Source organism: Myotis brandtii, unplaced genomic scaffold (genome assembly GCF_000412655.1).
Source record: "Myotis brandtii unplaced genomic scaffold, ASM41265v1 scaffold915, whole genome shotgun sequence".
Taxonomy (NCBI): Eukaryota; Metazoa; Chordata; class Mammalia; order Chiroptera; family Vespertilionidae; genus Myotis; species Myotis brandtii.
The window spans coordinates 1,485,208-1,508,455 of NW_005371769.1; the positions used below are offsets into that span (position 1 = coordinate 1,485,208).

The window sequence follows — 23,248 nt, forward strand, 5'->3', positions numbered from 1 at the left end:
AGAGGAGGGTGGGGGTAAGGGTGAGAGATCAACCAAAGGACTTATATGCAAGCATATAGGCCTAACCAATGGACATGGACAACGGGGGGGAATGAGGGAGGGGGGGTAGGGGATAACGTGGGGATAAGGACACAGATGTAATATCTTAATCAATAAAAAAATAATAAAAAAAGCCCTATCCTTCCTGGCCAGTGTGGCTCAGTAGCTGGCCATCGCCCCATGCACCAAGAGGTCACCAGTTTAATTCTCGGTCAGGGCACATGACCGGGCTGTAGGCTGGATCCCCAGTGGGAGGAGGCAGCCAATCAGTGATTCTCTCTCATCATTGATATTTCTTTCCTCTCTCCTTCTCCCTTCCTCATTAAAAAATCAATGAAAAAATATAGTTTTAAAAAGAGCCCCATTCTTTAGCAAAATATAAGAAATACTAATGGCCCAGTGCACGGACTCATACACATTGAAAGGAAATTAATTAGAAGAAATATTTTAATATCGCTATTTGCCCTTTCTCTATAATAGAAGTGTCAATAGTTGATCTTCAGACAGATTCTGTCAACAACACCGCTTTCTTTCAGTTTCAGAATGTCAACAAAAACCACCAAATTCACGATCAACAATGACAGATTGAAACACACGCATGCAATTGGCACCAGTGAGAGCTTTATATATATCGCGCAAGCATGAGTCAACTTAGCCTTTTATATATATAGAATAAACTTGCTTAAGTAGATCTGCTTTTTGACTTAGCTAAACTTTTTCCAGACCAGTGAAGCACCCCAACTTCTCTTTCAGGTAATTGTCAGCAACACAGCAGTAAATATCAACACGAAGCAGATTATTATTATAGGTCACTCGGGGAGAACAAAGGGTAAAATATTTAATTGCAGCAGTGTTTGACTATATTCTGCACAGTGAGAAAACCTGAAGTCATTTTCAAGGCCCACCATTTCTTACTTCTTTTCAGTCAGGTCAAGTTTCTAAGCTTTCTAAATCTCCGTTTTCCAGCTAATGAAAAAAAAAATAGGATTCCACCGAGTCTCCTAAGGACTCTAGGACTTCTGTGAGGATCAAATGAGATGAGGCATGGGAAAACGCTTCACAGACATTTGGTTACAGTGTAAAGTGTTTCCACCTGGCTATAAAGCAAGTTGTATTCCTGGGCTGAAGAAACTGCAAGGAGGCTAGTCGCTAGGGAGAGGAAGTCGGGCGTTGCTACGTGACATCATTACCCAAACACTTAGCATATTATCCTTTTATATATATACTAGAGGCCCGGTGCACAAAAATTTGTGCACTCGGGGGGGAGGGGAGGGTCCCTCAGCCCGGCCTGTGCCCTCTTGCAGTCTGGGACCCCTCGAGAGATAATGACCTGCTGGCTTAGGCCTGCTCCCGGGTGGCAGAGGGCAGGCCCAATCCCTAGGTGCAGCCCCTGGTCGGGCTCAGAGCAGGGCTAAGGACACAGATGTAATATCTTAATCAATAAAAAAATAATAAAAAAAGCCCTATCCTTCCTGGCCAGTGTGGCTCAGTAGCTGGCCATCGCCCCATGCACCAAGAGGTCACCAGTTTAATTCTCGGTCAGGGCACATGACCGGGCTGTAGGCTGGATCCCCAGTGGGAGGAGGCAGCCAATCAGTGATTCTCTCTCATCATTGATATTTCTTTCCTCTCTCCTCCCTTCCTCATTAAAAAATCAATGAAAAAATATAGTTTTAAAAAGAGCCCCATTCTTTAGCAAAATATAAGAAATACTAATGGCCCAGTGCACGGACTCATACACATTGAAAGGAAATTAATTAGAAGAAATATTTTAATATCGCTATTTGCCCTTTCTCTATAATAGAAGTGTCAATAGTTGATCTTCAGACAGATTCTGTCAACAACACCGCTTTCTTTCAGTTTCAGAATGTCAACAAAAACCACCAAATTCACGATCAACAATGACAGATTGAAACACACGCATGCAATTGGCACCAGTGAGAGCTTTATATATATCGCGCAAGCATGAGTCAACTTAGCCTTTTATATATATAGAATAAACTTGCTTAAGTAGATCTGCTTTTTGACTTAGCTAAACTTTTTCCAGACCAGTGAAGCACCCCAACTTCTCTTTCAGGTAATTGTCAGCAACACAGCAGTAAATATCAACACGAAGCAGATTATTATTATAGGTCACTCGGGGAGAACAAAGGGTAAAATATTTAATTGCAGCAGTGTTTGACTATATTCTGCACAGTGAGAAAACCTGAAGTCATTTTCAAGGCCCACCATTTCTTACTTCTTTTCAGTCAGGTCAAGTTTCTAAGCTTTCTAAATCTCCGTTTTCCAGCTAATGAAAAAAAAAATAGGATTCCACCGAGTCTCCTAAGGACTCTACGACTTCTGTGAGGATCAAATGAGATGAGGCATGGGAAAACGCTTCACAGACATTTGGTTACAGTGTAAAGTGTTTCCACCTGGCTATAAAGCAAGTTGTATTCCTGGGCTGAAGAAACTGCAAGGAGGCTAGTCGCTAGGGAGAGGAAGTCGGGCGTTGCTACGTGACATCATTACCCAAACACTTAGCATATTATCCTTTTATATATATACTAGAGGCCCGGTGCACAAAAATTTGTGCACTCGGGGGGGAGGGGAGGGTCCCTCAGCCCGGCCTGTGCCCTCTTGCAGTCTGGGACCCCTCGAGAGATAATGACCTGCTGGCTTAGGCCTGCTCCCGGGTGGCAGAGGGCAGGCCCAATCCCTAGGTGCAGCCCCTGGTCGGGCTCAGAGCAGGGCCACACCCCCTTCAGGGTGGGGGTCCCCACTGGGGTGCCTGGCCAGCCTGGATGAGGGGATGATGGCTGTTTGCAGCTGGTCACACCCCCTTCAGGGTGGGGGTCCCCACTGGGGTGCCTGGCCAGCCTGGATGAGGGGATGATGGCTGTTTGCAGCTGGTCACACCCCCTTCAGGGTGGGGGTCCCCACTGGGGTGCCTGGCCAGCCTGGATGAGGGGATGATGGCTGTTTGCAGCTGGTCACACCCCCTTCAGGGTGGGGGTCCCCACTGGGGTGCCTGGCCAGCCTGGATGAGGGGATGATGGCTGTTTGCAGCTGGTCACACCCCCTTCAGGGTGGGGGTCCCCACTGGGGTGCCTGGCCAGCCTGGATGAGGGGATGATGGCTGTTTGCAGCTGGTCACACCCCCTTCAGGGTGGGGGTCCCCACTGGGGTGCCTGGCCAGCCTGGATGAGGGGATGATGGCTGTTTGCAGCTGGTCACACCCCCTTCAGGGTGGGGGTCCCCACTGGGGTGCCTGGCCAGCCTGGATGAGGGGATGATGGCTGTTTGCAGCTGGTCACACCCCCTTCAGGGTGGGGGTCCCCACTGGGGTGCCTGGCCAGCCTGGATGAGGGGATGATGGCTGTTTGCAGCTGGTCACACCCCCTTCAGGGTGGGGGTCCCCACTGGGGTGCCTGGCCAGCCTGGATGAGGGGATGATGGCTGTTTGCAGCTGGTCACACCCCCTTCAGGGTGGGGGTCCCCACTGGGGTGCCTGGCCAGCCTGGATGAGGGGATGATGGCTGTTTGCAGCTGGTCACACACCCTTCAGGGTGGGGGTCCCCACTGGGGTGCCTGGCCAGTCTGGGTGAGGGGCTGAGGGCTGCTTTCAGGCTGGCGGTTGTTGACTGAAGCTCCCAACCGCTCCTTTTTTTTCTCTTTTTTTTTATTTTATTCTGGGCCAGCTTTAGCTCTGGCTCTAGCTGTGAGGCTTCCGCTGCTGAAAGCTGGTATCTGGTTTGTTTGCTGTTCTATAATCGAAACAATGTATAACTTCAGCTCTGAGATCCTGGCAGGCTTTTGTTTAGCTTCTACATTTGCAACATAGTACATAGTTGCTTAGAGTTGCAACTCAGAGGCCGGCAAGTTAGGCGTTCCGTTGGAGTCTGCAGTCACTGGAGCAAGGAAGCCTCCCTGCTCGCTTCCAGCTGCCTGGCTGCCGGCCGCCATCTTGGCTGACAGTTAATTTGCATAAGGATATGCTGATTAGCCAATGGGAAGGGTAGCGGTTGTACGCCAATTAGCATGTTTCTCTTTTATTAGTGTAGACTAGAGGCCTGGTGCATGAAATTCGTGCACTGGGGGTTGGGGGTCCCCAGCCCAGCCTGCCCCCTCTCACAGTCCGGGAGCCCTCGGGGGATGTCCTACAGATGTCCACGGGGAGCGGGCCTAAGCCGCAGTCTGGCCGTGGAGGCTCGGAGCAGGCACCCCGTGTGCGTGTGTGTGTGTGTGTGTGTGTGTGTGTGTGTCCGCTGTGGGGGGGCGGTGGGGCCAGGCCAGACCCTGAGTAGTACCACCATTGCTACCACTATCATTAGTGTCTGGGACGCAGGCATGGCTTGAAAAGACTGAACCACACCCCAGGCCTCTCTGACCCTGAGTTTGTTCATCTGGGAGTTGAAGCAGGAGGGGGGCCCCGCACTCGAGGCCCTTCACGGAGACATCTTTTTTGCCCTCAGTCGTCTTCCCCTTTCCAGGCCTGAGGACAGCAACATTCTTCTTGGTTTTTGTTTTTTTACCTATTTTTTTTTAAGAAGGTGGAGATTTCTAGAAAAGACAAAATTACAGAGACAGAAAGCAGACCTGTGGCTGCCTGGGGCTGAGATGAGGTTGACTGCAGATGGGCAAACAGCATGATGGAAGCTTGAAAACGGTTTGTGTCGGTGGTTGAGCTGTTGTGGAAATTCACGCATCAAACAGTATGCTTGCTGTGGGTGAGTTGTATGGCATGTAAGTGCCTCTTCGAGAAAGCCATGTAAAGGCGTACATCTAAAAGGGAACCCTCTTAAAACCACAGTTGGTGTGGGATTACCACCTTCTAGGAACTTGATAGAAAGTGTTCAGTCAATGGTTGTGAACTTGAAGAAGAGTGGAGAGGGTGCTGAATTGGAAGCCTTTATGTGACCTGGGCAGGTCTAAACTCTGTCTGGGTCTATTTCCCCGTCTGTGACATCCTGAGTTGATGCCCTCGGAGGGGTGAGAGGTGCCGGGGACGGCCCCTGCGGTGGCTGCCCTGCCCAGTGCTCTGTGCTGCAGGCCCTCGGGCTGTCCCAGGGTCACTGTACCTTCGCCTTTGCCACAGAGCACCTCTTCCTTCCTGCCTTTGTGCGGAGGACTTCCTCCCGCCAGCCCCTAGAGCAAACACACAGCCGGGAACAACTGGAAAATCCGGATTGGCCTGGCCTCGTTTCCCCCCACCCCTGGCTCCTTCCCTTGACTGGGACCAGAGAAGCAACCAGGAGACTGCCCCGGAGAAAACCCCTCAGACCAAGGGGCCCAAGCACCTCCTGGGCACTGGTACATGTGGCAAGCTAGGCTTTCCTCTCCCCTCGCAGCCCTGACAGGTGACCTCAGCCGCATAGGCTCGGAGCAGGCTCCTGGTGTGTGTGTGTGTGTGTGTGTGTGTGTGTGTGTGTGTGTGTCTGTGTCTGTGTCTGCTGAGGGCCTGCCCCCAGCCACATCGGAGGCTGGGAGCAGGCGCTCCGTGTGTGTATGTGTGTGTCTCTGATAGGGGCCTCCCCCCAGCTCCGCCGCAGAGGCTCAGAGCAGGCGCCCGGGGTGTGTGTGTGTGTGTGTGTGTGTGTCCGTGTCCGCTGGGGGTCTGCCCCCAGCTGCATCTGAGGCTCGGAGCAGGCGCCCCTCTGTGTTGTTCTCTCAGGCTCGGGGCCACACCCAGCCCCTCCTCCTGAGCTGGTTGTGACCATTATGGAGTCTCAACCTCATTTGCATATTACTGCTTTTTTAATATATATATATAGACATATAGATGGGCAAATGAGAGGTGTCTGGCTTGGGGGGGGCGGTGTAGAGGCAGCGTGGGAGCCCTGAGTGGCGCTGTGGGTGCTGGCCGGGGGTGGTTATGCGGTTCTGTCTACTTCTACATGGTGGAAACCGTCGTGTTAACTAGTCTGTTGCTATTGTCTCAGTGAGCTGATAAGTAGAAAGAGGGTGTCACCCCTTTAGTGATGCCCACAGAGGTGAGCATTTCAAGGGCCAAGGGGATGAGTGCTCTGAAGTGGTGCAAAGGACCCAGCCAGGTGACTGCGCGCAGCACTCTGGGGACAAACCCACCCACATGTTCATATGTGGCTCTCATAGAGACCATGGGCTCCTTGGGGAGTGCAGCATAACGAGGTCACCATGTGAGAAAGATGCCGTGGGGTCAGACTCCTGCAGAGTCAGGATCAGGAGCTTGTCAAATTCAGCAGTCTGTCTTGAAGCCCCAGACACCCTTCTGTCCAGACCTGAACTACTCAGTCACACAGAGGAATAAGGCCGCTGAGAGGAGAAAGTACCAAACACGTCATTAGAAAGGTAGCAGAGAGGTGTGCAGAGCGCATGCACGTGCCAGCAGGGTCAGCGTGTGGCTGCTGAGGCCTGGAGTGAGCATGCCTAGTGAGGGGCGAGCACACCCAGCGCCTGGTCTGGGTGTCTAAACACCAGCCTCCAATCAAGGACAGCAGTGGACAATGGAGAAAGCCAGGTCAAGGGCGTGGCTCAGGTAACAGCAACACTGCTGTGAATTCCTCCACTGGGTCGCTGCACCAAGGTGACTGTGTGAGATGGTGATGTTACAGGAAGTAGGTGAAGGGTATACAAGACTCACTGTGCTGTTTTGCAACTTCTATAAAGTCACTGAGGATTCTAACCATCAGAAAAAGGCCTGTGGCTTCTGGACGCCAGTCACTCCTGTCACAGACTCCAAGCATTGGAGCTCTGCCTGCAGCCCTCATGGATGGCCTTCTGGGTCTCACCCTCTGTGTGTGTCCAGGAACCCCACAAACATCCCCATTTCACACCGATTACCAAGAGCACATCACAGAACACTGAGGGAAACGTTCCGAGTTTAACCTACATAGTTATTTCCTCCTGTCCATCAGTAACCTCACTTCCTCACCTCCTCCCCTTACATCTTTGTGCCTTTCCGGTTTCATCATCTTTACTCCATGCTACTTACAAATCTGCAGAGTCACCCTAGCCGGTTTGGCTCAGTGAAGAGAGCATCGGCCCATGGACTAAAGGGTACCTTGGTTGCAGGCTCCATTCTGGCCCTGGAGGCAACCAATCAATGTGTCTATCTCACATCAATGTTTCTTTCTCTCTGTTTCTCCCCCTCCCTTTCACTCCCTCTAAAAATCCTTGAGTGAGGATTAACAAAACAAAACAAAACAAAATGTGGAGAGTGAACCCTTCTGTGGGTTCACAGTGCCTAACGCTGAGCTCGGACGGGCCGCCCACTCACCAGGCCGATGCACTTCTTCAGGATCCCCCACACACTGAAGTCACTCCTGGTGAACATCGGGGCCGGCAAGGACGTCCTGAAAAGCAGTAACCACAGCAATACATGTTATTATTAATCCAACATGAGGTTCCCTTATGACTGGTGATTTTGCTCAATGACCATTTTTCTCTAATTTTCCTGGCGTGCCTGGGGAGAAAAAGATCTGGCTCAGTCCCAAAGGAATGGACTTGTGGGAGGGACCCTAGGAGAAAATGACCATGACCATACCAATGACTCTCCTTCCAGAGCTGGGGACAGGTCGCCTTGTCCCCGGAGCAGCAGTGTACCAGCCGCCTGCAGCACTGCAGAACCATGGACAGAGGCCAGGCCACAAGGTCCCCAAGAGGGAACTACATTAAGAAAACCTTTTCAGCCCAGCCAGTGTGGCTCCGTGTCTGAGCATCAGGGCATGTGCCCAGGTTGCGGGCTAGATTCCCAGTAGGGGCATGCAGGAGACAGCTGATCGACGATTCTCTCTCATCATTGACGTTTCTCTCTCTCTCTCTCCCTCTCCCTTCCTCTCTCTAAAATTAATAAAAAACGACAATTTTAAAAAATTTTTAATAAAAAAATAATAAAATAGTTTAAAAGAAAGAAAACCTTTTCAGAAATGCATTGTTTGCCCCTTTCAATGTGTGTGTGTTCCTGAGGCACATTCCTGCCCCAGGGACCTCCCTGCAGACCTGTGGCAGCCCCACAAGCATGTCTGCACCATGAGACCCTGTTCACAGGAGACTGGGATGGGGAACCCCTGACCCAAGCGGGGCCTGGTCTCCCTTCTGGAAATTTGGCTGGGATGAGACCCTGATTCCATCTGGGAGGGAGGGGTGCCCAGTGGGACGGGGGTGCGGGTTTGCAGGAAGCGAGATGGACCCGAGACTGAAGACTGAGCCAGTGGTTCCCTGCGTCCCAGAAGCCCCCGGTGCTCCCCTGGACGGGTCAGTGCTCTTAGGACGGGAGGACCGTGAGTCAGTGCCTCTGCTCCAGCACTCTGCTTGGAAAGATGACAGCAGTGCTCTCACCCCATAAGGACCCCAAGCTCCCCCTTGGGGTGTCAGTTAGGGCAGCTGAGTCAGGGCACAATGCTTATTTTCAGGGATGGGAGGGAGAAGAGAGAGGCAGCTGGAGACGAAATGAGAAAAACTGCCATTTACAGAGCGCCACATGCCAGGCTGCCAGCAAATGACACCTGGTCACTTGGCAACTGTCATCTGGGCTGGACTGCGAGGGGGCTGAGAAGGGAGCATGGAGACAGGAGGGGAGAGGAGACAGCAGAGATGGAGGAGGCGGAGAGGGGCAGGCAGGCAGAGCCCGATGTGGGGGCCCTGGAGGACCCAAGAGAGCCACTGTGGCTGGGCCCAGAGACAACAGGGAGGGGGCCAGGGAGGAGGAGAGGATGCTGGCCCTCAGCCTAGAGGAGGTGACTTAGAGTTCACAGTCCATACCGAGGTACTTGTGAGAGGAAAAGGGTGCTATTAGCGATTCCCAAGGGCGGCACCATGTGAACACCTACCTGAGATGTTTTTCTTTCTTCCTCACCCAAGGACATTTTTTTAAATATATTTTATTGATTTCAGAGAGCAAGGGAGAGGGAGAGAGATAGAAGCATCAATGATGAGAGTCACTGATTAGCTGCCTTCTGCATGCCCCTACTGGGGATGAAGCCTGCAACCTGGGCATGTGCCCTTGACCGGAATCGAACCCGGAACCCTTCAGTCCGCAGGCCGTCGCTCTATCCACTGAGCCAAACCGGCCAGGACACCCGAAGATACTTTTTCCATTGACTTTTTTTTTTAAATATATTTTATTGATTTTTTACAGAGAGGAAGGGAGAGAGATAGAGAGTTAGAAACATTGATGAGAGAGAAACATCGATCAGCTGCCTCCTGCACGCAACCAAGGTACATGACCTTGACCGGAATCGAACCTGGGACCCTTCAGTCCGCAGGCCGACGCTCTATCCACCGAGCCAAAACAGTTAGGGCTCCATTGACTTTTAGAGAGAGTGGAAGGGAGGGGAGGGAGGGAGGGAGGGAGGGAGGGAAAGAGAGAGACTTGGATTGGTTGCCTCCTGCATGTGCCCTGACAGAGCTGGAGATCAAACCTGCAACCCAGGTACATGCCCTTGATGGAAATGGAACCTGTGACCCTTCGGTGCTTGAGCTGACACTGAGCATACTGGCCAGGGCCCACCTGAGAGTTTTAAGTGGGGGGTGGAGGTGGGGGTGGACGTGGCCTGCTTAGACCTGTCTGAAAAAGTGACTGCTGCAGCATGAAGAAAGAGGGGGTGTGGGTGCAGTTACAGGGTGAGTACAGGAAACCCAGGGAGTGCGGTGGATGTGACAGCAGACAGAAGGACTGAAAGGGCCCAGGCGTGTGTCAGAGTTGGGTAATGGGAAGGGGAGAAAAGGGGGCAGCTTCAGGGATGACTTGCCAATGTCTGGTTATGGACCAGTCGCAGGGTGCGGAGGAGGGGCTGACAGTAGAGGGTGGGCCTGCGTGGGCCAGGTCACCTTAGCATGCAGGAGGTGTGCCAACATCTGCAGAGCAAGCGAGCTAACAAGTAAAGGTATGAGTCCTCCAGGGAAGGAGTGGAGTAAGCATTTGGGCCTAAAGCTCAGAACAGGTCAGGAGGAAGGTGGATGCGCCCTGGAGCCCAGATGCAAGCCAGCTCGGGGTGGACAGAGGCCCACCTCCCACGGACACCACCTCACGAGCTGCACCCCGCCAACGAGCATCGGGTCACTGTCATCAGAATCTCCTGGCCTGTGAACGAAACACTGGGAGACTGGAATGTGTCTCCCTGCACTGAAGGAGGAGGGCCCCCTGCAGTGTGCCAGGCCCGGGTGTGGTACCAGGTCGCCCGCAACGCTCAGGCTTCCCAGACTGTGGGGCAGGGTGGCACGGTGCCAGCACTGTGGGGCAGGGTGGCACAGTGCCAGCACTGTGGATAGGGCCAGGAGTCGCACGGTGCCAGCACTGAGCTCTGGAAGTCGTGGCTGCATGGGATGCGGGGTCTGTCAGAGGAGCTGGCCCACACGGCCCTCAGGACTCGGAGTGTTGGGGGCCGTCACGGACACACTGGAAGATTCTAAATCACACACGTGGAACACCATACCTGTGTCTCTGAATCCCATTCTCCTGCGGGGGCCTCTCCCCAGCTTCCCCGATGCCGTTGCTTTTGCTGGTGTCCACAGGCAGCCCTCCGGGGGCTCTCTGACTGGCCTCTGAAAATTCCCCAGAAGAGTTATCAGAATCAAAGCCTGCGCAAGACAAACAGAGTGGTCATTTTTGCAGGATGTGGAAGATAAAAACCTGCCTCCCAGAATTCTGTGCAAGCAGAATACCTGAAGGTCTAGATTGCTTCTACGGGCACATTCAGAATAAGTCTGCTTCCCAAGAACTAAGGGCAGAGAAGCAGGAGCATTTTGGGGAGCTTCCAAGGAGACAGACCGTCCACTCTGACCAGAATTTCACAAACACCAGGTTCCTTCGGGCCTGCTGGGGACTGTCGCTAACCTGAGGTTCAGCCTCAGGGCCCTAGAACAGGGTTCCTGTGGCTTTATTCAATGGCTCACACCCTTCTGAGCCGGAGCCTCTACAGCGCTCTAACCTGGCCCTCAAGGAGGCAGCATGTCCTTTCTGCGCAAGGTCTGCGGTCCTGCTCCACACCTCATCTTAAGATCTAAGCCACTGGACTGGTTTCTAAGGAAGGCGGACACTGTGCCGAACAACTACCAGAACCAATCGGACTGATGGTCGCTGAGAGCGAGTGACTGGTTTAACTAGAGCACTCCTCCCCAGCAGAGAAAACTGGGAAAATGAGCTATTTCAGCCTCACATAAACTACAGTTGAATATGTTCTCCAGGCCACCCAGACTCCTCAAGAAGAGCGCCCACTAGGCCGTGCTCCGGGACCCTCCCCCAAAGGGCTTCCTCTCCAAGGAGCAGGCAACGGTGGGGAAGGAGGGCCTGCTCCCTCCACGAGAGAGCGGGTGCAGGCACTGGAGCACGGGCACTCTGCGCCCAAGCAAGGCAGAGGGGCTGGGCCACCAGGGCGAGGTGGCTCCTGCCAGTGACAGTGACGACCCAGACTACTTCAGCAGGGGCCTGTGCTCACAAGGAGCTCAGGGTTCCCCCAACAGCGCCATTTTGAAGAAAGTAAGGCAAGGCCCAGGTGTAAAGCTAGGGGCTAATTGTTGTCAGACCCGAAACCTACAACATCTGCTGCTAAGCCTCACTGAGAATAAGCAAAATATCTTCTTTCATATTCTCCCACACTGACAAATTTATACAATGTAGGAGTGAGATTCATTGCACAATGATTTTGAAAGGATATATTAAAAATGAACCTCTTAAATGACCACTGTCTTCTGAAAGAGCCTCTAATGTTCGCGGCCAATCCCAAAAGCACATCTACTTGACCCCCAGTCTACACTTAGCTTGAAACGTCCTGACTTAAGAGAATGTCTGCAGGGTCTGCCCACTGTCCTGTGCCAGGCGGCCTATCTCCACACACCTCCCTCAGTGCTGAGAGATTCATGCGGACCGTTCGCTTCAACTACAGCCGACATGTGCCCAGTAAACAGGCCACACGTCGCTGACAATTATGTTGAGGTCTTGCCTCAAATTAAGCCAGTGCTCTGTAAACATGTATTTACTGTAGAAAAGAGGAAACCTGAAATCACTTGTGATCTGATCCTTCAGAGACAACCCCTTCTAACAGGCCAGTTCGGGAAGTTTTAACCCTCAGTCAGTACACGGTTTCATGGACTTGAAGACCTTTTCATTTTAACAGTTCTGGATCCTGGAGGAAGTGGTTGCCTGTGGAAGTCATCCTATATAATATAAGGCTAATATGCAAATTGACCAAACGGCAGAATGACCGGTTGCTATGACATGCACTGACCAACACGGGGCAGAAGCTCAACACAGGAGCTGCCTCCTGGTGGTCAGTGCGCTCCCACAGGGGGAATGCTGCTCAGCCGGAAGCCCTGAGCCGGGCTCACAGCTGGTGAGCACAGTGGTGGCGGTGGTGGGAGCCTCTCCCGCCTCCCCTAAGGATGTCCGACTGACAGCTTAGCCCAATGGGAAGTGGGCCTAAGCCATCAGTCAGACATCCCCCAATGGCTCCCGGACTGCGAGAAGGCACAGGCTGGGCTGAGGAACCCCCCCCAACACCCGGAGTACACGAATTTCGTGCACCAGGCCTCTAATTCCTTTAATAACTGTTGGGTTCAGAGACTTTTTAGGTGAGTTACAAGGGGAGCCCAGTGCTCCAGACAGTGAAGCAGGCTGCTCTGCGTCTCTGTGGCTACTTCACTGCAAGGGAATCCTTCCCATTGTCATTCCTCCCATTGTTTGTTTTGGAACCAAAGGATGGAGGTGACAAATCATTTCACCAGCCTTTTCCCCCTTTCCTGAGTCCATGCAGAGCATTACTGCTGTGCAGACAGACAAGAGGCACCACCCGAACGCCACACCATGTGAGTTCCAGACCTCTCCGGGAAAATCCTCTGGCAGAAACTCAGATGGCCAGTGGTCTCGGTCACACTGGTTCCCAGGAGAGAGGGACCCATGGAGGCCAGCCTCTCTGGAGGCCTGAGGGCAAGTCCCTGAGCCTATCACCTAGTGGGGCTCAGTCTCATCAAGAGCTGAAGTGTGAAGAGCAGGTGAGTCACAGACACACCTCTGGGGGAACCTCCACAGGGCGCACCTGAGGGATGGCGGCGTGCTCAGTGCCCCCTTCCTCCTGGGTTTCCCACAAGAATAAATCAGTAATCTGGGCTGCCTGTCCATGCACTGGCCCCCACTCCTCCTTTGGGAAAGAGAAGCGTGGTGGTGATGGACGCACGCCTCGAGAACGTGCTGACAAAGCTCAGGGGACAGTGACAGCCATCACAAAGAATCTTGTGCTGTGCTGGGCGCCATGTCATTTTGGCGGTAACAGCACAGGTGACCCCCTGACTGCACTTGGAAAGACCGTCACTAACATCTGGATATCCAAAACAACATTCCAAAAGTGGGCCCTGAGGGTGGCGGGTAGAAAGTGAATGGCCATCTTGAACTTTAAGAGCTTTGGACCTCAAGTGGTCACTGTGATGGGGGGAAGGGGCTACTCTAAGTTTGTGTCCCGCCCAGCCCAGTGACCCAGCCTGCTGCCCCACCGCCCTCAGACGAACACTCCCTGCAACGCTGTTTCCACTCGGGCACACCCCAGCAGCTTTCCAACTACGGGCTATGTGCCACTACTTAGAATGGCTGTGGGAAAATGGAAAATAACTGAACTTTGAGCATTTACATGCAAGAGCAACTCTTTTAAAGACAAAAAACTGAATTGCCCTTTCTTATTATCTCCTGTCGTCTAAAGTTGAGCTTTCTCCCCAGATCTGGGAGTCAAGCCTGGGAACATGCTTTCCTGACCATCCTCACATCTGAAGAGTAGGTCTGAGACCCGGGTCCGTTCTCTGCGCTCACCTGTGACGGCATCAAAGAACTCCTCGTCCCCGTTCATCCTCGGCAGCCAGGAGCCCTGCCCCGATCTGCAGTCTCCTACTGAATCATTGCCTGGTCTACATTGACGGTGTCAGGTGCTTCACACGGGGAGCTTTGTGGGGTAAAATCCAATAGGTGGTGCAGATCTAAGGGGAGAAACATTTTGGCATACTTAACTTTCAGAAGTTTTATGGCTTAGAAACATTTTTCAAATACCCATTTGTCATTTTTTAAAATCAATCTCAATTACATCTTAGCAAAGAAATAAAATTAATGATTTAATGACAAATGCATGAGCCTGGCCAGGGGCCTCAGTTGGTGGAGCATCATCCCCTACACCAAAAGTCTGTGGTTCGATTACCGGTCAAGGCATATAACTAGTTTGTGGGTTCGATCCCCAGTCAGGGCACGTATGAGAGACAACTGATCAATGATTCTCTCTCATATCAGTTTCTCTCTCTCCTATCTTCTCTCTAAAAATCAATAAAATAAAATAAAAAACAGGCCTAGCTGGTTTGGCTCAGTGGATAAAACGTCAGCCTACGGCTGAAGGGTCCCGGGTTCAATTCCAGTCAAGGGTTGCAGGCTCGATCCTGGTGGGGGGCGTGCAGGAGACAGCTGATCAATGATTCTCTCTCATCATTGATGGTTCTATCTCTCTCTCTCCCTCTCCCTTCCTCTCTGAAATTAATAAAAAATATATATTTAAAACAAAACAAAAAAACATGATTTAAAAAAGAATTTTTTAAAAATCAATGAAAAACAAACAAGCATATCCTCAGTGAGAATTAAACAAAAATATTTTAAAATAACAAAATTTGCCTGGCTGGAGTGGCTCAGTGGTTGAGCATCAACCTATGAACCAGGTCAGGTTCAATTCCTGGTCAGTACACATGTCCAGGTTGTGGGCTCGATCCCCAGGAGGAGGTGGGGGGTGCAGGAGACAACCAATCAATGATTCTCTCTCATCATTGATGTTTCTATCTCTCTCCCTCTCCCTTCCGCTCTGAAATCAATAAAAATATATTTTAAAAATAACAGAATTCATGATTTCAGAAAATATGAGAGGAAACATTTATAATACAAATATCCAACAATAAATAGATCAATAAGTAATGATTATTTGAAGAGTTATTTTTATTTTAAAATCTTCATCTACAGCCAAGGTTAGTGGCTCAGTAGTTAGAGCACTGGATTTGATTCCTGGTCAAGGGCACATACCTGAGCTGCTGGCCCTGGTCAGGACGTGTGCGGGAGGCAACCAATCTATGTGTCTCCTTCACATCAATGTTTTTTTTCTCTCTCTCTTCCCCTCTTCGTTCCCTCCCTTCCACTCTCTCTAAAAATCAATGGAAAAAATATCCTCGGGTGAGGATTAACAAAAATAAATTAAAAATAAAACCATCACCTAAGTTGTATAAGAAATGGTAAAACGACTGGCTTGGGACAGTCACACGACCAGGATAGTTTCCATTCCCACATCCGAGGCCAGACAGAGCTCAGGGATGGTGCTGAAGTCTTTCTCAGAACAGGCAGGTGGTTATAAATGAAAAATCATGTTAAAATATTTGTTTCACATCAACAGGAAGCCAATTTTCAATTCTGGAGAAGCTGCTATATAAGTTAGCTATTATCAGCATAAACTGAAATCAACTTAAATTTCCTCAAAATTATTTTGGCTCAGCCCAGCTGGCATGGCTCAGTGGTTGAGTGTCAACCTATGAACCAGAAGGTCACTGGTTCGATTCCCAGTCAGGACACATGCCCAGGTTGTGGACTCAATCTCCAGTATGCGGTGTGCAAGAGGCAGCCAATCCATGATTCTCCCTCAAGTCTAACAAATGCACCTTTACGTTTTTCTTAGAAAAACAGATCTAGTCACTTGGGAATCAGGTGACTGGATAAGAGCTTGCGGACCTGGAGGGTTTATGTCCACAGTCAGCTCACTAAAAAGCAGGGTTTCGTGTTCTTTCTCTTCTCTATAAAAATGGGCAAGGCAACCGGGATGTAATCTTCACAGAGCACAGAAAATTCACCAATGATACAAAAACTCTGGGTCCTCTTTGGAGGTTAACTATGAATTCTGAATTTAAATTGTTCAAAGTAATATAAATTACATATAATAACTTCAAAATGCATTAGCAAGCAACCAGACAGAGGATAAATAAAGAGAGGCCTTCAACAACAAACTAACCCAACATGATCCAGCAGACACATGCAACATATACATTCTCCTCTGGTGCACACGGGACATTCTCCAGGACATGTGAGACCACAGATCCATCTCAGTGGATTTAAAAAGGCAGATATTATACAAAGCATCTTCTCTGACCACAAGAAGATGAGTTATAAATCAACAAAAGTAAAACTGGAAAGCCCACAAAACCGTAGAAATTAAATAGCATGCTCTTAAACAGCCCATGGATCAAAGAAGAAATCACAAGGGAAATATCCTCGGATAAGGATTAACACAACAAAAGCAAGGAGGTTGAATCAGTAATAAAAAAGCTCCCAACAAAGAAAAGCCCTGTATCTGATGGCTTCACTGGTGAATTCCACCATTTCAATTGGAAATAACGTCAAACCTCCTCAAAGTTTTCCAAAAAACCTGGAGATGGAAAAACTTCCTAACTCATTCTATGAGGCCAGCACAACCCTGACACGAAGGCCACATAAAGACACTACAAAAAAAGAAAACTACAGACTTACATCCCTTATGAACATTGATACAAAAAATCCTCAACAAAATACTAGCAAAGTAAACACATTAAAATGCATTCAGCAACACATTCAAAGGATTATACACCAAATGGGATTTATTCCTGGAATACAAGGATCATACAAAGATCAATGTAATACATCACATTAACAGAATGAAAAAAAACAACCCATGATCATCTCAATGGATGCAGATAAACCATTTGACCAACTTCAACACTTCATGATAAAAAACAAACAAACAAAAACACACTCAATAAATTAACAATAGAAGGATACTACCAGAACATAATAAAAGCCATAGTTGAAAACTCCACAGGGAACATCATGCTCAAAGGTGAAAGACTGAAAGCTTTTCCTCAAAGTTCAGAACAAGACAAGGATGCCCACTCACCAATGCTATTGATCATAGTACTAGAAGTTCTAGCCAGAGTAATCAGACAAGAAAAAGAAATGAAAGGCATCAAAACTCAACAACAACAAAAAATAACCCGATTCAAAAAGGGGCAAAGGACTTAAATAGACATTTCATTTCACCAAGGAAGATGCACAAATGGCCAACAGGGTGGCCTTGACAGGCAGGCAGAGGGGACACCAGCCTGACCCTGAGGAGCCAGGGGACCAGCACTTCTGGTTGGGACCTGACAGGTGATGGCCTAGAGCCCCACCATCCACAAGTTTCCCCAAGTCCCTTGCCTCCCCTAGAAACTGATATTCAACAGTGAGCGCCAGAGACACACCAGATACTTCGAGGAACAGGGTCATGAATCTAGAACAATCCAGAACAAAGTGCTTCAGAACCCACACAAGATGAATGGAGGCTCTTCCGCGCAAAGTGTTTGTGTCGATGAACCCTGTCATTCTGTTCTGTAGCAGAGAAAAGCAGTTCCAATGCAGGGAGAGGAAGGAAGCTCAGGGCAGCAGCCCCGCCCACCCAGGCACCATGCACCCTGAGAGCAGTGGAGAAATCAGACCATCAGTAGGGCCACTGCCCCCTGCCCGTCCACTTCCGAGAGCAGAACCAGAGCCCTGGACCAGCAGGTGGCGACTGGACAACTGGAAGACCCAGCATTGCAGCCCTAGGGGCAGTGGGAAGCCCTGGGGGGGTGTGGAGCATGCCCACCCCCCACCACCCCACCTGAAGCATCTATGCAGTCAGACCAGATGCTTCGGATGCCATCTCCATCTGACAGAATCCAGTCTGAGACCCTCGCCCTTTCGCCTGCTGCCTCTCCCACCCCAGGGCCTTCCTTGTCAGTTCTCACACAAGTTCCACCTGCTCAGTCTCTGAACCAGTTTCACTGTGCTGAGAAACTGGTCACCCTAACATGAGACCTGCCCGCTCACTCCCAACTACACTTCCTGAGCCCTAATGAGGGTGGGGTTTAAACCAAGGTCAGGAAAATCCCTGAATTACTATACCCTCCCCCCCAAAGAGAGAAAATAAAAAGGGAGAATGACAAACTTTTGTTTGTGTTCATTTTTCCCCAGGAAGATGACTCAGACTCTCCACTAGGTTTTCAAAGGGGTCGCTGATCCAGAACAGGGTTAAGACCCCACCAGGGGTTCCAAGCATGGCTGAGGGCATAGCAACATGGTGGGATGTGCTGCACATCCCCGGGCCTCCCTCCCGAAGCCGCACTTCTTTCTTTCTTTCTTTCTTCCTTTCTTTCGTTCTTTCGTTCTTTCTTTTTTTAATATATTTTTATTGATTTCAAAGAGGAAGGGAGAGGGAGAGACACATCAATAATGAGAGAGAATCATGATAGGCTGCCTCCTACATGCCTCCCACTGGGGATCGAGCCCGCAATCGGAGCATGTGCCCTGACTAGGAATCAAACCGGTAACCTCCTGGTTCATGGGTTGACGCTCAACCATTGAGCCACACCAGCCGGGCCAAAGCCCCACTTCTTATGAGGTTCCCAGCAGCCAGGTGAAAACCCTACAAAGTCAGCCAGGGACCTTCTACCCTGATGAGCATCGGCAGTCAACCCCATGCATGCAGAACTGCCTTAAAAACAGAACCGTGGCAACACTGGGGGCTGCACCTGCACAGGAAACCACATCCCCTCCCTCCTCACTACCTGCTCCGCAGGTGGTATAACATTTCCCACGCTAATTTCTCTGTGGAATCCCAGCACTCCGAGCCTAACTCACCTCGAGCTCAGTACAATGTGGCCCTGGCCCTTCTCCTTCAGTGTCAGACAGGTGCCTGTTAATATCTGCCACCACTGCAGTCCTTAAAGCTTCTGCAGGGACATCAGATCACACAGCCACCCTGATATTAGGGCACTAGTGGAAGTCACTTTCCAGCCAAGCCCAGTGTACAGGTGCCAGATGACAGCTGACTTTTCTCTCTCAGCCTGGGAGCAGCCTTCGTTGGTTCAGTGGGACACACAGCTCTCACCCTGTGTGTCACAGCCTGCCCTCCCCGCTGGCTGCCATCGTCCTCTCTGGAACCTGAAGTCAGGACAACTTCCCCACAAACCATCCTCAGACCATTCTCCCCAAGCACCTGACACCAGCCGGGAACAAGCTTTTCCTGGCACCTTTTAAGGCTAGTGCTTCCACCCTCTGGTCAAGGTACCAGCTCGAGTCAGACAGGTCTGCCCAACCAAGAGCCACTCAGTGGTTCCCATGTCGGCATGACTCAATAGAGCTGTGGGAGGGAGGTGTCCAGGTCAACAGAAGCGCACCTTCCCTCTGCCCTCCTTCTCAGACCCGCTGCGGGACCAGGGTTAGCTCAGCCAGCACAATCCCAGAGTCCACGTCTCAAAACAACCCGCAAGATTCCACTGACACGCAGAGAAAGAAGGAGCGACAGACGCAAACATCAGGCAGAAGTCTACAAGCATCCCCGCTGCTCACAGTCCTTTCCCAAGGCGGACTGCACTGTTCAGCTCAGGGCACAGGTCAGAGTACTTGTGTGACCAGAAGGTCCCAGTGACAGCACGAGATGCTCTGAGATTCTGCCAGGGGACCCTAAGTTCTTTTCTGAATTTGGATAGAAAAGGAAAGAAGCGCCATGATGTTCACGGGCACGGCTAGGTGACCATTTAACCACATGGTCATTAAGGAGAGCTGCGGGCATGGGTGGGTCCTCCACACCATGTATCCACGGTGGGCTTGACCCTGGCAGGGCCAACACCAGAGATTTACCATCAAAAACACTTTGAAAACATAAAATTATAGCAGAGATACAAATTAACCACTGTCCACAGAAACTGCATTTAACGTGTCGAACTAGTCCCTGAAATATTAACTCTTAGGATTTAAATATTTCTTAATATTTAAGTCATGTTCAAATACTAACTTCCGTTCAGTCTCGATAAGCTCAAGACCAACCTTGAAGTGCACTGAGTTTCAGAATCAAGCCTCGCCCTTGTTAGTGCTCAACTCTACCGCCCTAGCCGGTTTGGCTCAATGAACAGAGCATCGGCCTGTGGACCGAAGGGTCCCGGGTTCGATTCCAGTCAAGTACCTCGGTTGCTCCTCCCCTGCCTGGGCCGTGGTTGGGGCTCGTGCAGGAAGCAACTGTCGATGTGTTACTCTCATATCAATGTTTCTCTCTGTCTTTCCCTCTCTCTTCCACTCTCTCTAAAAATCAATGGAAAAATATCCTTGGGTGAGGAATAAAAAATAAATAAACTCTATGAACGTCAGCCTTCCAGCAGGAAGTACGGCCGTGACCAGGAGACAGCCACACCCCCACTGTCCACATACTGTCCAGGGCCTCAGCTGAGTGACTGTGGGTGCTCATGGGTCCAGGGGTCTTTTTATAGTCGTTCTTATAAAGTGTCACTGTAACATTCAATAGAATGCAAACCTGCCTAACAAAGATTTATGTGGCTTCACTTCTAAATTGAATTTTTGTGGGTGTCCATGCGTCACTGTTGGGTGGGGTCAATTTCAATGCTCTCAGGTCAGTGACTGAAGGTGAACTGGGCACCTAGTACAACACCAGACACTCCCTTACATTTTCTTCACATATATTCCACACAATAACCCCTTTTGCGGGCAAAGTTAGAAAGTGAGGGAGCCGGAACCCGAGAGCTCCCAGCCTGGGCTCGCCCCTCTGATCTCCAGGAAGATTCTTAACCTCTTGAATGGAACACGTTAGTCACGTTAGGCCCATTGTCACAGCTTTCCTGCAAATACATAAGCTCTATAAGCCTATGTACACCACAGCCAAACCCCAGGAAAAGAGGCGGCCTTGGCTTCTCATGGGAATACCAAAGCAGTCATATGCAAGAGACAGTTAATTCCCTGTTGGAAGATAGTATAAAAGTACATAAAATGTTTCAAAACTTGCCCCACCAAAAACAAAAAAAGTGTTACTTCTGTAATTAGCTGGGTGTGATACAATGGGAAAGTTGAGCAGCTTTTTAGCACAGATCCTATGTAAGACTCATTTGCTGGCGTCTGCTGGAGGGCGTGGATAGGAGTCTAGGATGAGAAGCAAGTGGCACTCACTTCTTAAACACTAAAGTAACACTGCGCATCGAAATGTCAAGCAGATAGGAGTCTGAGCCCTAAATGCAGATGAGAGGAGGGCAGGTGGCTCGTGCACACTCAACAGCCACCTGCATTAAGCTCGCTCAGAGCCGAATCCCCAAGGGCAACCTTGTCCTTTACACTGTGGACATCCATCGTCACCCCTGCTCCTCCAACTCCCCCTCTCCCACCACGAACAGTAATGACTTTACTACTGACTAAGGCAAGGGGCTTTGGCTAAATCTGGGAGAGCACGATAATCACTTTATGTTATTTTTTTCCTCAGTCTATTTATTCTAAGTTATGATATTCTTTTCACCGAGAATCACTTTATTTTAGAAGAAATAAAATGGTTTTATAAACATTTGTGCTCACAAAAGAATGAAAATCGATTATCTCTGTGGCAAGAAACAAAGTTCAGACACACTGTAACGCAGCACAATTAGAATGTTTTAAAGGAAAATGGCGAGGGGACGTTGTAAATGAAAATTTTGGTTTTAAAAGGCTGTATAGAGAGGAATTTAAGAGTGTGAACTTCGGCCCTAGCCGGTTGCTCAGTGGTTAGAGTGTCAGTCCGCAGACTGAAGGGTCCCGGGTCCGATTCTGGTCAAGGGCACATCCCTCAGGGCGCGTGGGAGGCAACCTATCAATGTGTCTCTCTCACATCGATATTTCTCTCCCTGTCTCAGGAGAGGATTAACAGCAACAACAGAAAAGAGTGTGAACTCCAGAGCCAGACTGCCTCCCTGCTCCATAACTCAGTGCTGCGGGATGCAGAGTAAGTTACTTAGCCTCTCTATTCCTCAGCTTCCACGTGAGTGAACGGAGGCTCATGTCAGTACTGGTCTTGCAGGTTGTTGTGAAGACCACGTGGATGAAGCAACTATAAGGTGCTTCTGGCCATCCTGGAACAACTGCTACAAGTCATCATCACCTCAGGTAAGAGCTGCTAACAGGGGGGCACAGGAGGCAAACAGGAAAGGTAAATTCTACTGAGAAGACACTGTCCTGTTTTAAATGACACCAGCTCCGGCACCCAGGGCTGGTCAAGGAGGAAGTGTAGCCAGTAAGTTTCCTGTCCTCAGCAAGGGAGAGGGAACTAACGATTTGGAGCATCTGCCATGTGTCAGAGCCTGCTGGAGGCAATCATTACATCTGCTTCTCTCATCAGCCCCACCAGGTGGGGGTACCTGTCACACGGGGCCAGGAGAGATGGCAAGCCCAGCAGAGTCAGGAGGGCCTCTGCTCGCTCGCTGTGACCTGTCATCTCCGGGGACACAGGCAATGAGACCCATCTCCAGATGGGCACGGGCAGGCCCAGCAAGGGGCTAATGCAAGAGCTGTGGGCTCCTGGTCCAGAGCTTGTCCTAGACCAGTGATGGCGAACCTATAACTCATTTTTTTGGTTGATTTTTCTTTGTTAAATGGCATTTAAATATATAAAATAAATATCAAAATATAAATCTTTTTTATACTATGGTTGCAAATATCAAAAAATTTCTATATGTGACAAGGCACCAGAGTTAAGTTAGGGTTTTTCAAAATGCTGACACACCGAGCTCAAAAGGTTCGCCATCACTGTCCTAGACTGGCCCTTCGGGATAAACCCCCAAAACCTGAGCACAGCTTCCTGGGAGGTGACCCCCTCACTCAGGAGCGACCCCAACTACCTAACCACCTAGCTTCTGGGCTCACCAGCTTACACAATCATCGGGTTTTTGATCAACTGTGGAATTTAACTCAGAGCAGGAAGGAACCTTGGAAAACCGGTCTCTATCTGTGCTTACAAACTACCACGTGCAAGTCCTACTCTCCCGGTCGCCACGTTAACTGTGAAGGAGGGAACCCTTTAAAATCTGATGGCATATCTAGTTGAGCTAACATGCGCGCCAGGTAGGAGCTCCCCACAGGCCGTGTGGTCTGCTATGGTGACAAACGAAAAATAAGACAGAGCAGGGTCGGGGGTGGACACGGGCACAAGCCTTCCGCGAGAGGTCTCCACCGGTGGCCGCCCCCGGAGGGGCGGGGTCTCCAGCCGCGGGGACCGACTTCTCACCTCAAATATGCGAGTGAAGCCAGGGGTCCAAATGCCCCCCGGCCGGCGAGCCCACCGTATGGATGACCCCGACAGCGACAGAGGCCGGCAGGCGCCCCGGCCTCCGAGTTCACCCCGAACCCGACTTCCGGCTGCGGCGGCAGGTCTGGCTGGGGCCACAGCTGCCT

The 23,248-nt window shown here is 50.4% G+C and overlaps 1 protein-coding gene across 5 annotated transcripts in view; it reads right to left on the minus strand.

Annotated features, from left to right (window-relative positions):
* OSBPL2 (oxysterol binding protein-like 2) overlaps window positions 1-23,248 on the minus strand; it is a 54,339-nt gene that overhangs the window by 27,442 nt on the left and 3,649 nt on the right. For 2 of the 5 annotated variants that reach the window (XM_014532830.1, XM_005885587.2), the window contains exons 2-4: window positions 13,796-13,959; window positions 10,437-10,545; window positions 7,280-7,355 (exon numbers count right to left, since the gene is read on the minus strand). In XM_014532830.1, coding sequence (XP_014388316.1) covers window positions 7,280-7,355; window positions 10,437-10,545; window positions 13,796-13,832 — 222 coding nt within the window. In that variant the 5' untranslated portion in view covers window positions 13,833-13,959. Of the gene's footprint in view, window positions 1-7,279; window positions 7,356-10,436; window positions 10,582-13,795; window positions 13,960-23,081; window positions 23,197-23,248 lie in introns of those variants that run through there. The other 3 variants (XM_014532827.1, XM_005885586.2, XM_014532829.1) reach the window with 2 other exon arrangements.